The 12,279-nt window shown below is 58.0% G+C and overlaps 2 protein-coding genes across 2 annotated transcripts; both read left to right on the top strand.

The window, feature by feature from the left end:
- Positions 1–65: 65 nt before the first annotated feature.
- LOC133222925 (cbp/p300-interacting transactivator 4-like) lies at positions 66–2,047 on the top strand. Its single transcript, XM_061373117.1, has 2 exons — positions 66–895; positions 1,324–2,047. The coding sequence occupies exons 1-2, from the start codon at positions 522–524 to the stop codon at positions 1,547–1,549; spliced, it is 600 nt and encodes a 199-aa protein (XP_061229101.1). The 5' UTR covers positions 66–521; the 3' UTR covers positions 1,550–2,047.
- Positions 2,048–5,850: 3,803 nt separating this feature from the next.
- LOC133222926 (forkhead box protein J1-B-like) lies at positions 5,851–11,480 on the top strand. Its single transcript, XM_061373118.1, has 3 exons — positions 5,851–5,954; positions 7,186–7,759; positions 10,222–11,480. Exons 2-3 carry the CDS (start codon positions 7,229–7,231, stop codon positions 11,017–11,019), a joined length of 1,329 nt encoding a protein of 442 aa, XP_061229102.1. The 5' UTR covers positions 5,851–5,954; positions 7,186–7,228; the 3' UTR covers positions 11,020–11,480.
- Positions 11,481–12,279: the final 799 nt, after the last annotated feature.

Consider the following 12,279-nt stretch of genomic DNA (forward strand, 5'->3'; position numbering starts at 1 on the left):
AGCAGGTGGCAGGGGCTGTCCCCATGGCTCAGAGCATCCTCTGGCCGTGGTCATGGCCTTGGCCAGATCCTGCTTCCCAACCCTGCTCCTCAGCAGCCACCCAAGGGTGCGCTGAGCTGAGCTGGGTCTCTGCTCCAGGGCACTGCAGTGACCGATGCAGCATCAAGCTCTTAATGGGATTTTGGGGGACGCGTGTTCTATGTGGTCCTGTTTAACTATCCCTTCCCTCTGGGATCTGCAGGCTTAACATGCCTTGCTCTCCAGCCTGAGCTCGCCATGGAAAGCCAGTGGAACAGCAGCTGCCCCCTCCCATACATCAGCAGCAGGGATTTGTTGCTCCCTCTTTGGGAAAGCCTCAGCACTTGTCCTTGGCCTTGGGGTGCCCTCACATGGCCCCCCTCAACTCAGAGCTGCCCCGAGGCTTGGGCACAGGGCTTTCACCTCACTGGGGGGAGCAGCCCCCCTGCTTTAGGGGTGCATCCACTTCCTAAGGGCACCACATAGCCTCTGGGACACAAGCCATGGGCAGGCAGGTCCCCAGCTCTGCCCATCACCCTGCCCTGGCTGGAGGGTGCTGCCTGCACCAGGAGCCTGCAGCCCGAGGTGGGGCATGTGGGGACCCAGCTTCCCTGTGCCACAAGCATGTTCCCCCCTCAGTTCTCCTTGGCACAAGCCCACGCATGACATCCCCCTTGCCCCATCGGTGGCTTCCTGTCCTCATCCCAGACCTGTTCCCGGGCAGCGAGCCCCTCATTCCCCCCAGTCACCCCGGTTGCTCGCTCGTGTGCATGTCCCCCCCGTGCCACCCTGCTCCCACCTTCACCATGTGCCTTCTGGTCTCTCCCACCACGCAGGCGCCGTGCCGGACTCCTGCCCCATTAACATTGAGGAATAGGTATGAGACACCCAGAGCCTGTGCCCGCCTCATGCCCGGTCACCCCGGGGGTTTGGTGCCCCTGGCAGTCCCCTTGCTGGGTGACACCCCAGCCTACCCTGCAGCCCCCATGGGGTGTCTGTAAGTGCCCTTTTACTGGGCATGGGGGGCAGAGGCAGCCCCCCTCCATTTGGGTTGTTAAAACCCGGCCGTGGTGCACTGTGCTTCCCATTTGCCCCTCAGCATTCCTGAGAAATCAGAGGTTTAAGGGGCTCCCCTGGTTTGGAGAGGTAAGTACAGGCACCCGCTAGCCCTCACTGCAGCTGAAACCCAATATGGGGGGCTGGGGAGGTGGGTGTCCCTTGGGGAGACTGTATTGCACCCCATGGGAAGATGCCCAAGGGTGCCGTGGCTTTGGCAGCCCCTAACCCCCTGTTTTCTCACCCCAGGCCCAGAGGCAGCCAACAACAACGTGCGGCTGCAGCAGGCGCCCCGGCCCCGCTGCCCCCCCGGCCCCCAGGACCTGGAGCAGGCAGCGGCCACCCCTGTGTGAGGGCTCAGCCTCAGCCGGGGCACACGCACCCCCTGTGCATGCAGAGGGCTCCGGGCACCGCCGGCATCGCCACCTCCCTCCCCGGCTGTGGCGGGACTGCTTTTCCAAAGAGAAGATGGTAACGGGGGCTTTTCCTGCCCGGCTCCGCTGTGCAGAGGGGGGCCGAGAACCGCATCACTTCAGAGCCCCCCCATCAGCACCTTCCCATCCTCCAGCCCTGATGGGGATGGGCTGGGGTCCCCTCCTGCCCCCAGCCATCTCACACCCATCCCCAGGCCTCTCTCCTCCAGTGTGCAGAGCACATGGGATGGGGTCACCCCACAAAGGGGGTCCTGGGACACTGTCAGAGGTGGATGATGCCCAGGGGTGCAGGTTAAGGATGAATGTTGGCATTGGCATCCTCAGTACACAAGCCAGTGACCTTCATGGGGGGCTGGCACCCCCCCAGGTTTGCTGACCCCATGCTGTGGGATTGTCCCCATTGTGCACTGGTGGTGATGGTGCCCCTGGAGCTCCCCGTCCCTCTGCTCTCCACCCTGGGCACGTGGGCTCTTGGGCCTGTCCCAGGAGGTTGCTTTTCCCCAGGGGATGGAGCGGGGTGGACAGGGGACCTGGGACACTCCCCCCCCGGTCACCAGCCCCAGGGACATGGCCAGTTTAACCTCACTGTCTTCCACCCGCTGGGGGCGCGGGGCTGGGGCTGTGCCCTCTCTCTGGAACAAGTGCCAAACGTGTCACCCCTGGCCTGCCCTCTCCATCGCACTTTGTAGCAGGGCGTGGATGAGGGTGTGGGAGCTGCTTCCCCATCCCTCCATCCCCACTCCTCCAGCCCCATCCCTCTGGCCAGCCCTGGCCTCCCTGCATAAGTGGGTTTTGCTCCGGGAGACAGGAACACAGGGACAGCAGTGGGGTAGGGGCACAGCCACAGAGTTCGAGGACCTGATGGAGCCATTGGCAGAGGCCAGGCTCCACTCCAGAGAGCAGCAGGAAGAGGCAGAAGGCACCCTGAGGAGCATCAGACCCAACACCGCAATCCAGCAAGCTCTGGAGCTGTTTGAATGAGCCCAGGGGGGAGGTTGAGCCCCGCTTCTTCCCCACCTGGTTTTCTCAGGCAGATGTGACAGCAAAGGCCACCTCTTCTTTGCAGAAGGAAGCTGCATCTCAGAGCTCCCTTAGGACAGAGATGTTCATCTACTGAAAGCAACATCCCCCAGCATGCAGGGAGCACGTCCCCACCACTGTCCCTGTGGTGCAGCACAGGCCATGCTGATGGCTGTTGCTGCTAAAGGGAGATAAAGCCCTTTTTGGGGCTGGGAGGTGTTTGCTGCTCACTTCATGTCCCTCACTTCCTAGTGTGGGTCCTGCTGGAGGTGGGGTCAGCACTGGCCACCCTCCTCTGCTCTGGCGCCCCACTGACTCCTGTAAGCTCAGCAGCTCCCAGATTCCTCCCTGGAAACTCAGGGCTGGGTGCTTGATGGGGGGAGACATCTCCATCTGTGGGATGGGAGCTGCTGCCACTGGGGAACTGTGGTGGGGAAGAGCCTTGCAGCCATTCAGGGGCATGGTGTGTGGCCCGTGGGGACACACTGCCCAGTGCCATGGTGGGGCAACCCATGGGGTTTGGGAGTGCTGGCCCCAGGAGCCAGCAGCACCATACTGGGCACAGGGAGAACTTTAGGGGTTCACTGCCACACTGAGCTGAGAGGACTAAGGGCGCTGTGGGAGGCTGGCTCTTCCCTAACCCCCAGCATGGAAAAACCAGGATGATGCTCCAGGGGTGGCTCAGCTACCAAAGCCAAACCTTCCTTGTGGCTTCAAAGGGGACCAGTAGAGCTCTCCAGGCCTGGCATCACAGTGTAGGGCTGTGGCAGTGCTTGTGGCTGCTGGCAGGTCAGGTCAGGTCCTTGCTCAGGAGGGTCCCTGGAAGTGTCCTGGAGGGTTTTCTGGCTGCTCTGAGCTGTGTGTCCCCAGGGTAGCTCTCGGGGTGGCTGTCCCATGTCCCATCCCACAGCTGGTGGCATGCACATGGTGGTGGAGAGGAGCCAGGAGGAGCAAGCAAAGAAATGAGCATCCTCCGCCTGTGGCACAGGAGAGATGGGATTTGAGTGCAGGTGACACCAGTGCTGTCCTCAAGCCACACGGAAGGGACAAGGGGCAGGCAGGAGCTGCTGGTGAAAGGCAATAGCCCCTTGTTCCAGTGATCCAGCTGTCAGGGATTTAGGGAAAGAAACCAGATTGCTGCTGCTGAACTCTGCTTTGAGCATGTTTTGGATTTTCAGAGTATGTTTAATAAAGGGCATCTTATGTCAACAAAGCATCCAGAGTCCTTCCGTGGTGACAAGGTGAGAGCAGCTGGAGACCTGGTGGGTGGAAACACTCTTTGGGTGGGAGCATCCACCCAGGAACCTAAAAGCTTCCAAAAAGGTCCCTTCCATCCCCCCCTGCCTTCCCCAAGCACTGTGAGGATGGAGAAGGTGCAAATGCAAACAAAGCCTCTGCAGGAAGGGGCTGGGCTGCGGTGTGGATGGCCAGGCAGATGGTCCCTGGCACTGCTGGGATGGATGAGGACACCCAGAGGAAACTTTTCCTGGAGAAGAGCTGGGTCCTCCTGCAGGAGAAATCTCTCAAGTACGGGGGAGGAAAACTCATGCTGGGGGCTGATACCTGAAAGGTGAGGAGGGCCGTAAGGGGGGTTAGAATGTGGTTTGAGTGGAGGGGGTGAGGCACAATGGGGGAATAATAGAAGCATGGAATGGTTCGGGTTGGAAGGAACCTTAAGCCCCATCCAGTTGCACCCCCCTGCCCTGGGCAGGGACACCTTCCACTTGGCTGCTCCAAACCTCGTGCAACCTGGCCTTGAGCACTGCCAGGGATGGGGCAGCCACAGCTTCTCTGGGCACCCTGTGCCAGTGCCTCAGCACCCTCCCAGGGAAGAGCTTCTGCCTTACATCTAACCTGAACTTCCCATGTTTGAACCCCTCACCCCCTCTCCTGTCACTACAGTCCCTGTTGAACGTCCCTCTCCAGCATCCTTGTAGCCCCCTTCAGACACTGGAAGCTGCTCTGAGCTCTCCACGCAGCTTCTCCAGGCTGAACAGCCCCAACTTTCTCACCCTTCTCCATACAGGAGGTGCTCCAGCCCCTGATCATCCTCGTGACCTCCTCTGGGCTTGCTTCCGCAGCTCCATGTCCTTGTTATGGAAGCACCTTGCAGCTGCTGGGGAGGGCTTGAGGTGGCCAGATCCTGCAAAGGGAGAGGAAGAGAACTGAGGCCTGTGGGGCTGTGCCTGGGCTGCTCAGGAAAGCCCTTGAACTCTGCCTTACGGAGCATTCCTACAGGAGCAGGTCTTGCTCCCGAGGGAACTGACTTGTCCAGAGGGCAGGACCCAGAGCTTTGGGATGGGTGTTTGCTGGATATTCACCCCTGAGAAGTGGAACAGAAACTTTCACTCCCCTGGGAGCTGCCTCCTCGCTCCTCCAGCGGGGACGGGCAGGGGCAGAGGGGAATCTGGGGAGACGCTCTGACACCTGCCTCCCCCCCAGCTTGTCCTGCCCAAATCGCTGGGGATCCTGGCAGGAAAACCACTTAATGTACACACGCTTCAGCCCTCGAGAGTGAGTCTGCCTGCTCCCAAACCCCCTTTCCCTGTGGGCAGACACAGGAGGGGCCTTTAAACCTCCCCAAGTCCCCCACTTCTCAAAGGGCAGAGTCTTGTGCTGTGGGGTGGAAACAGGCTTCCCAAACAGGCTTCTCTTGGGATTCACGGCTGCTCCCTTCCCCCTTGGTCAGGGAGGGGGTCCCTCACTGGGATCCTTTGGGCTGCTGGAGGAGGGAATATTGAGATTTCTTATAGAAGCATATAGCTGTAATAATTGTAACTAAGAAAGGGGGACCCCTCCCTTTAATCTGGGGGGCTGCCAGCCCCCTGTCAGCTTTGCTGTCATCGCTGTGGGTCATCGCTTCAGGGGTCAGAAGCAGGATGGGGGCACAGACAGGAGGAAAAAGGATGGGTCTGCCCCCCTGCCAAGCCGAGGGGGGTGGCCCGGATACAGTTTTGGGGTGTGCTGGTGCTGTGCTGGGGTGCGGTGGAGCCCCGCAGCATCCCTGGGTACCACAGACCTGCCCACCTCCAAACTGCGAGCATCCCCAGCCAGGCCTCTGGCCCCTAAATGGCCAAATCTCAACCTAAAGGGGCGGGTCCCCTCCGGCTCCCCATGACAACGCGGGGACCAATGGCAGGCCCGGAAGCTGTTTACGGGGCGGAGCGTCACCGTGACAACGGGAGAAGCCTTTCGGAGCGGCTCCTTAACGGCAGCCCCCGGGGAGCCGGGAAATCACGGCGGAACCGCACCGCCACCGGGCGGGAGAGCGGGACCCGCAGCCCCCCCCAGACGCATCTCGGCACCGCCGCTCCGCTTTTCTTTATGTTATTTTTCTCCTCCTTTTTCCCTGTTTTCCCCCGATTTTCCCCAGTGCTTTTTGCCCTCCCGTGAACTTCGGAAGCTGCGGGGACATCGCCGGGCCGGGTAAGAGCTGCGGGGTTGCGGGGGGGGAGCGCCCGAGGGTGCGGTAGGTTTGCCCGGGGGGGTGTGTGGATGCGGCTGTGCTGTGTCTCTGTGCCTGTCTCTGGCTGTGCTTATCGTCCTGGGATTTACTCCCATTTCCATCCTTTTTACGCCCCCCAACGCACGAACCGCAACGAGCGCCTCCGGTCCCACTGACCCCGCCGCGAGCGCAGGGGCTAGGGGGGGGACACTGGGACCGGAGCATCCCAACCCGTAACCGCTGCCCCCTGAGCCTTTAGCTCGGGATTGGCCGGGGGAGCCCGTCTGCTTGGAGCGAGGCCGGGGTTCCACTGTCCCCGCCCCCCGGTCCCGCGCCCCGTCCCGCGCTCCCTGCGGCCGTTGAGCAGAACCGGATTCGAACCTTGCCGAAGCCGGTGCGGTCGCGCCGCTGCGGGTCACACAGGAGAGGTTCCTCGGGTCAGAACCTCAGGATTTCGGGGGTTCGAGCACAGCAGCGAAACCAGACACTTGCTCCTGCCCTGGCAATAACCGGCGCTCGAATCTACCGGCTGCTCTGAGTGAGGGTGTGCTTGGGGGAGAGTTCCAGGGGCGGGTTAGGAAGGCCAGGGGAGGGGGGCAAGCAGCAACAGCCCAAACCCGAGGGATGCTGGTGGTGGGGATGGTGATGGTGATGGGGAATTGAAGATGTTTTGTCGAGGGTTTGGACCTTGAGGTTTTGTCCTGCTAGGGGCAGATGGAAAAGCATCCTCCCTTTGAGGGATGCAGTTTGTTGTTTAAAGGGGGTGTAGGTGTTATTTATATATAAATAATTATAAATATTAATAATATTTAATTAAATATTTATAAATATTTAAATAAATATTTATAAATAAGTTTTATATATTTTAAATAATTTTTTATAAATGTTTATTTATAATTATTCGATTTATAATTAAATATTTATTTATTTAATTTATTTATAAATAGATGTGGTTTTCAGCCCAAGGCTTGTGCTGGGACACCCGGACTTGGGCATGCTGGGGGGGGGGGGGGGGGGCTGTGGTGCAGCAGTTTGAGGAACCTTCCCCGAGGTTCAGGCCTGCTGAAGCACTGCAGGGGAGTTGATGTGGCTGCAGCACGCAGCACCCTGGGGATGGGGCTCACCCAGCAGCACCCAGAGCACCCAGGCCCCAGTGCCAGAGAGTGGCTGCACCTTGGGGAGTCTCCAACTCTCTCCCTGTTGTTGCTGCAGGATCTGCACCATCTCCTCCCTTCTGTACCGGCACACACTGGAAATGCAGAACCCAGGGCAGAACCAAGGCGTGGCTGACGTGTGGTCCAAAGGCGTGCGGGAGAGGAGGGAGAGATTAAAGAATGGCACCTTGGCTGCGTTCGATGAACTGGATGACAGCCTGACCAGCCTCATGTGGCTCCCGGACTTCTCCATCACCAGTGCCAGCGTGGGCAAGTCCTCCTGCTGCCTCACTGGGCCGGACCACCATGGCTATCATAAGATCCCCAGCTTTGCTGCCCCGTGCTCACCCCTGGCCGCTGACCCGGCGTGCATGGGCATGCCCCACACCCCCTGCAAGCCCATCTCTTCGTCCACCTCCAGGACAGCACACACCACCATAGCCTTGAACCCCCAGTTCAGGGAGGACATTGACTACAAGACCAACCCACAAGTCAAGCCGCCCTATTCCTACGCCACCCTCATCTGCATGGCAATGGAAGCCAGTGGGAAACCCAAGATCACCCTGGCTGACATCTACAAGTGGATCACTGAAAATTTCTGCTACTTCAGACATGCTGATCCCACCTGGCAGGTAGGAGATCTGGAGACCTCTTGCCCTGTCCCCTCTGCTTGCAGGGCTGAAGAGGGCTTTCCACAGCCTCCACCATTGCAAGGCAAGGTCCCACTGGGATGCTGGATCCCACTGGGAGGACAGCTGGTGGGGAATGGCTGTAATAGGGGCACAGAAATACCACAACCACGAGGGCAGCAGAGGGAAGGAGCCATTACAGGGGAGAACCCAGGGCCATTTGGGGAGCAGGGAGGTACCTGCTAGTCCCTGCGACTCCTCTTGGCTCTGGCGGGAAGATGTCTCTGTCCCTGACTCCACCTTTCAGCATTCTTGTGGGGTCCTGAGTCTCTTGGGGCTGAACACGTGTGAAGTCACCAGGGTGAGTATCTCTGGGTGCTGAGGACCAGGCGTAGCAGAAGGATGGAGAAGACCCTTGGGGAGATGCTGCTTGCTGGACAAATCCATCCCTGAGGAGGTTCAGAGCAGAAGTGCTGCTGCTTTCCAAGCAGGGCAGGTCTCCAGTCCACCACTGTAAGGGAAGCCCAAGAGAGGTTAAACAGGGCTGCTGTCTCCAGCTAGCACCAGCATGTCCCCATTAGGTAGAGGAGAGCCTCTGGGCTCCCCAGCTTTAGGGACAGCCTGGAGCACAGGGGCTTTCTCAGCCACCTTGGCTCACTGCCTTCCTGTGTCACACGAGGGGACCTCTGGCATGTGTGGTTTGTAGGATGCGGCAGGGCAGGAGGGACCTGGTGGCTCGTCCCTCTGCTCGGGTTATTCCCAGCCCAAATCCACAGTGTGCCAGTGATCCTGGCAGTGCTGTTACTCAGGCAGGGCTGGGCAAACCAGCCCACCTTGTCCTCAGGCAGGGGGGTCTCCAGCAGCTCTTGAAGGCCACCATGGAGAAGGGTCCCTCTCCAGAGCCACCCCAACCTCCCCTGAGCTGGGCGGACGCTCAGGAGGAGGAGCTGTGCCAATGTGTTGACTTGCTCCTGTGAACCCATGGATAAATACCCCAGTTTTAATTAAATGTGTTGATGAATAAAAGAAAGAAGGTTTCCAATCCCTGCCCAGAGGTGCAGGGGGGGCACAGCACTGCTGCGGGCAGGAATGACAACTATGCTAACCAGGGAGGAAGGCTGGAGGAGGTTTGGGATGAGGAGGGGAGATGGGGAGCAGAGAATTCAGCCTGTGAGTCTCTGAGCCCTGTAAAACTCAGTTAAGCTGTAAATCTGGAGTTACCAGCCTGCATTGTTTCAGGATGTCTGTGTCCTGCTGCTGCTTTCTTCTTTTCCCCCTTTCTTTATTTTCCTTCTTTTCTTTTTCCTTTATTCTTCCCTTATTCTCTCTTCTTTCCCTTTTCTCTTCCCTTTCTTTCTGAGGCTCTCTTCTCTTCTCATTCTCTCTCCCAATTCCTGTACTGAAGACAGCCTGGAAAGGTCATGCCACCCATCCTCCAGGGGGAGATGGATCTATTCCTGTGGGAGCTGAGTGCTTTGGAGAGGAGCCAACACAGCCGAGGAGCTTCAGCCCAGAGGAGGGTTTAGTTGTGTGTGTGTGTGTGTGTGTGTGTGTGTTTTTCACCAGCTCCAAGCATTCAAGCCTTGTTTTTCCTCCTCGGCACTACGGATTATGGGTGAATAAGCATAAAGATATCCAGGCAACATTAGGGGGGAAAAACCCTCTACCATATCCAGTCTCTTAATACAGTCTTGGCTTTGTGGAGCCCAATGCATGGTTATTTACCCAATAACAGTTCCCTTTCTGATTCTTCCCATCACTCCAGGCACATTCAGGGGTTCAGAACAGCTCAACAGGAACAGAAATTCCTCTATTTCTTTTTTATTCCCAATTTTGACCCTCCCTCAGCCCATTTGAGCAGTGGCTGATGAAGATGCAGTGATTCCACATCAGCTTCCTTGGTTTACCTGCCTGGTGCCTAGTTTTTGGCCAAATATTTTCCCTTCAACACTAGCAATAGGCCCAGAAGAACGGGGGAATGGAAGGAAGGCCCTGATGATGCCATCCCCCGTGGGGCTGCCATGTGGTGCCGCTTGTCATGGGGCTGTGATCACACTGGTGAAAAGAGCCTCCTCTTCTCCCTTAGCTGTGAAGGAGGACCCTTAGCGCCATGCCTAGAGCAAGTCTGGCCAGTTTCTCCCAGTGCTCTGCATGATCCAAAGCCCCATGGCCTCAATTTATAGCCAAGGAGAGTTGCCCAAAAGCTTCCTGTTGGTTGGCAAGTCCCAGCTTGAACTCCTTGGCTCTTCCCACCTCTGGTTGGGTTAGATAGGGGACAAGAACACTGCTGGTGACTCAGGGGAGTTTCTGCTGGCCATGTAGCCCAGGATGCCCTGATGTTCCTGATTCTGCCTTCTTTTCCCCCAAGGTCCTTGCTGAAAACACATTTGTCCACCCATCTCCCCATGCAGGTAGGTGCCGGGGCAGCTGACCAACATTCAGCCTCTTTCTCTTTTTGGTTCTAGAACTCCATCCGGCACAACCTCTCCCTGAACAAGTGCTTCATCAAGGTGCCTCGGGAGAAGGGGGAACCAGGGAAAGGGGGGTTTTGGAAGCTGGACCCCCAGTACGCCGACCGGCTCAAGCACAGCGCCTTCAAGAAGCGGAAAGTGCCCCCGGTGCAGATCCACCCCGCCTTCACCAAAACCACCCAGCAGGATCCACCCTGTACCCCCAGCTCATCCCCTTCGGTCTGCACCTCCAGTAACATCCCCAACACCCACACGGAGTCACAGCAGCTGCTGGAGGAGTTTGAGGAACTCAGCAAGAGCCAGAGCATGAATCCAGGGGGTGCTGAAGTGGGGTGCAAGCGCAAGAAGCCCCTGCCCAACCAAACGGCCAAGGTAGCTCGTGTTTGCAGCTCTCCCTTGCTGACCCAGGAGGAGCAGACAGAGCTGGGGTCCCTCAAAGGTGACTTTGACTGGTCAGCCATCTTAAATGGCAACGGCAGTGAAAACTTACCAGCTTTTGAAACTCTGGAGCTGCCACCTCCAATCGGCCCCATCATAGCTGATGTGGACTTGGAGGCACAGGGCCCCATCGACTGTCCCCAGGGGCAGGAGCAGGCCCTCACTACATATAACCAACCCAGCCCAGAACTGGATGAAGCCTTTCTGGCTGCAGCTTTCTTGGACAACCCCTGGGATGAAGGCACAAACGACTGCCTCTCCAACTGCGTCAACATCGACCAGCTCTTTGAAGCCTGTGACACCTCTTTGCCAGCAGAGGAGGGCGAATGGAGCAGCCTCACATCCCTTGTATAAGACACCAGTCCCCATTTAAAGCCCATGCAGACTTTGTGCTTCCCCCCCTCAAAATGCTGCTGGGACTTAAAGGGACAACATTTTCTAGAGACAGACACATCCACAGTGACTTCTGCCACCTTTTAAGATTACACATAAAAACATCTAGGGGAGGGGGGATGAACCACCATCACAGGAACTGTTCGGTACATCATTAAAGGACACATCAAATAACTAATTCATGAGTTTCCTCAAGAGAAGAATTATAACAGTACTTATTTTTTTACTTTTAAAGAAATGTGAATTCTCATTTGGTTTTATCCATAGAAATGGACATCTGTTCCTTCAGGGCTAAAGGAGAAGCACCTGCTAAATGCCACCCAAGACATGAGATTCCTGGTGGCTTAGGGCTTGACAGAATAAGTGCAATTTCCTTACCTTTTTTCCTCGCTGTTTCTCTCCCCTTGTTCACAGTAGTTGATAGGTACCATATATAGCAGCCAATATATGTCCCTTATGGCTTCTGGAGTTCAAGCTCCCTCCTGACTTGTGCCTAGGGAAGAATAAAAGGTTTATCAGTTCACCAAGGCTGCCTCTTTAGACGGTTTTATATTATCTATTCTATATTAGATAACAGAGAATATATTTTGGTGTGTGTTTGTTTTGCCGGAAGATGGCGGCGGTGTTGGCGGCCGCCCTGCGGGTCCGGGCCCGGTGCGGGCCGCACAGGTGCCGCTGCTGTCCTGGCCCACGCCGAGGGCCCTGTGGTGGTGATGGCGGGAGGGGGGGGGCGCTGCGGGAGCTGCTGGGCCCGGCCTTGGAGCGCGGGCCCCGCGCGGTGCTGCTGGTGCTGGAGGACAGGCGTGGAGGGGACGTCGAGGGGCGGTTCTAGGCCGAGGGCTGGGGGGCTCGCGGCTCCTTCCCGCGGGCCGATGTCCATCGCCGGGTCCCCGCTGTGTTCCGGACGCCGGCGTTCCTGGGTCCCGGCTTCCGGCGGCCCAGGAGCGCGCCTGTTGAGCTGCGGCGCCCGTTCGGGCTGCGGCGCGGTGCGGCTGGGCCGTGGATCTCTGCTGCCTGCCCCGTCAGGAGGGGAGGACCTGCAGTGCATTGAGGAGAAGCACAAGCGCACCCGGGATACTTTCCGCTCCGTCGTGCAGCGCAGCCCAATGCCCGGGCAGGGCACTGGGGGGTACTGGAGCCACAGGGGTGTATTTGGGGTCCCTGGGGGTATTTGGGGTCTCGAGGGTGTTATTGAGGTTTTAGGGGGGTATTGGCTGTTTT

The sequence above is a fragment of the Neopsephotus bourkii genome, unplaced genomic scaffold, assembly GCF_033783945.1.
Source record: "Neopsephotus bourkii isolate Nb327-2 ecotype Australia unplaced genomic scaffold, CSIRO-AGI_Nbou_v1 NB_1626, whole genome shotgun sequence".
Classification (NCBI taxonomy): Eukaryota; Metazoa; Chordata; class Aves; order Psittaciformes; family Psittacidae; genus Neopsephotus; species Neopsephotus bourkii.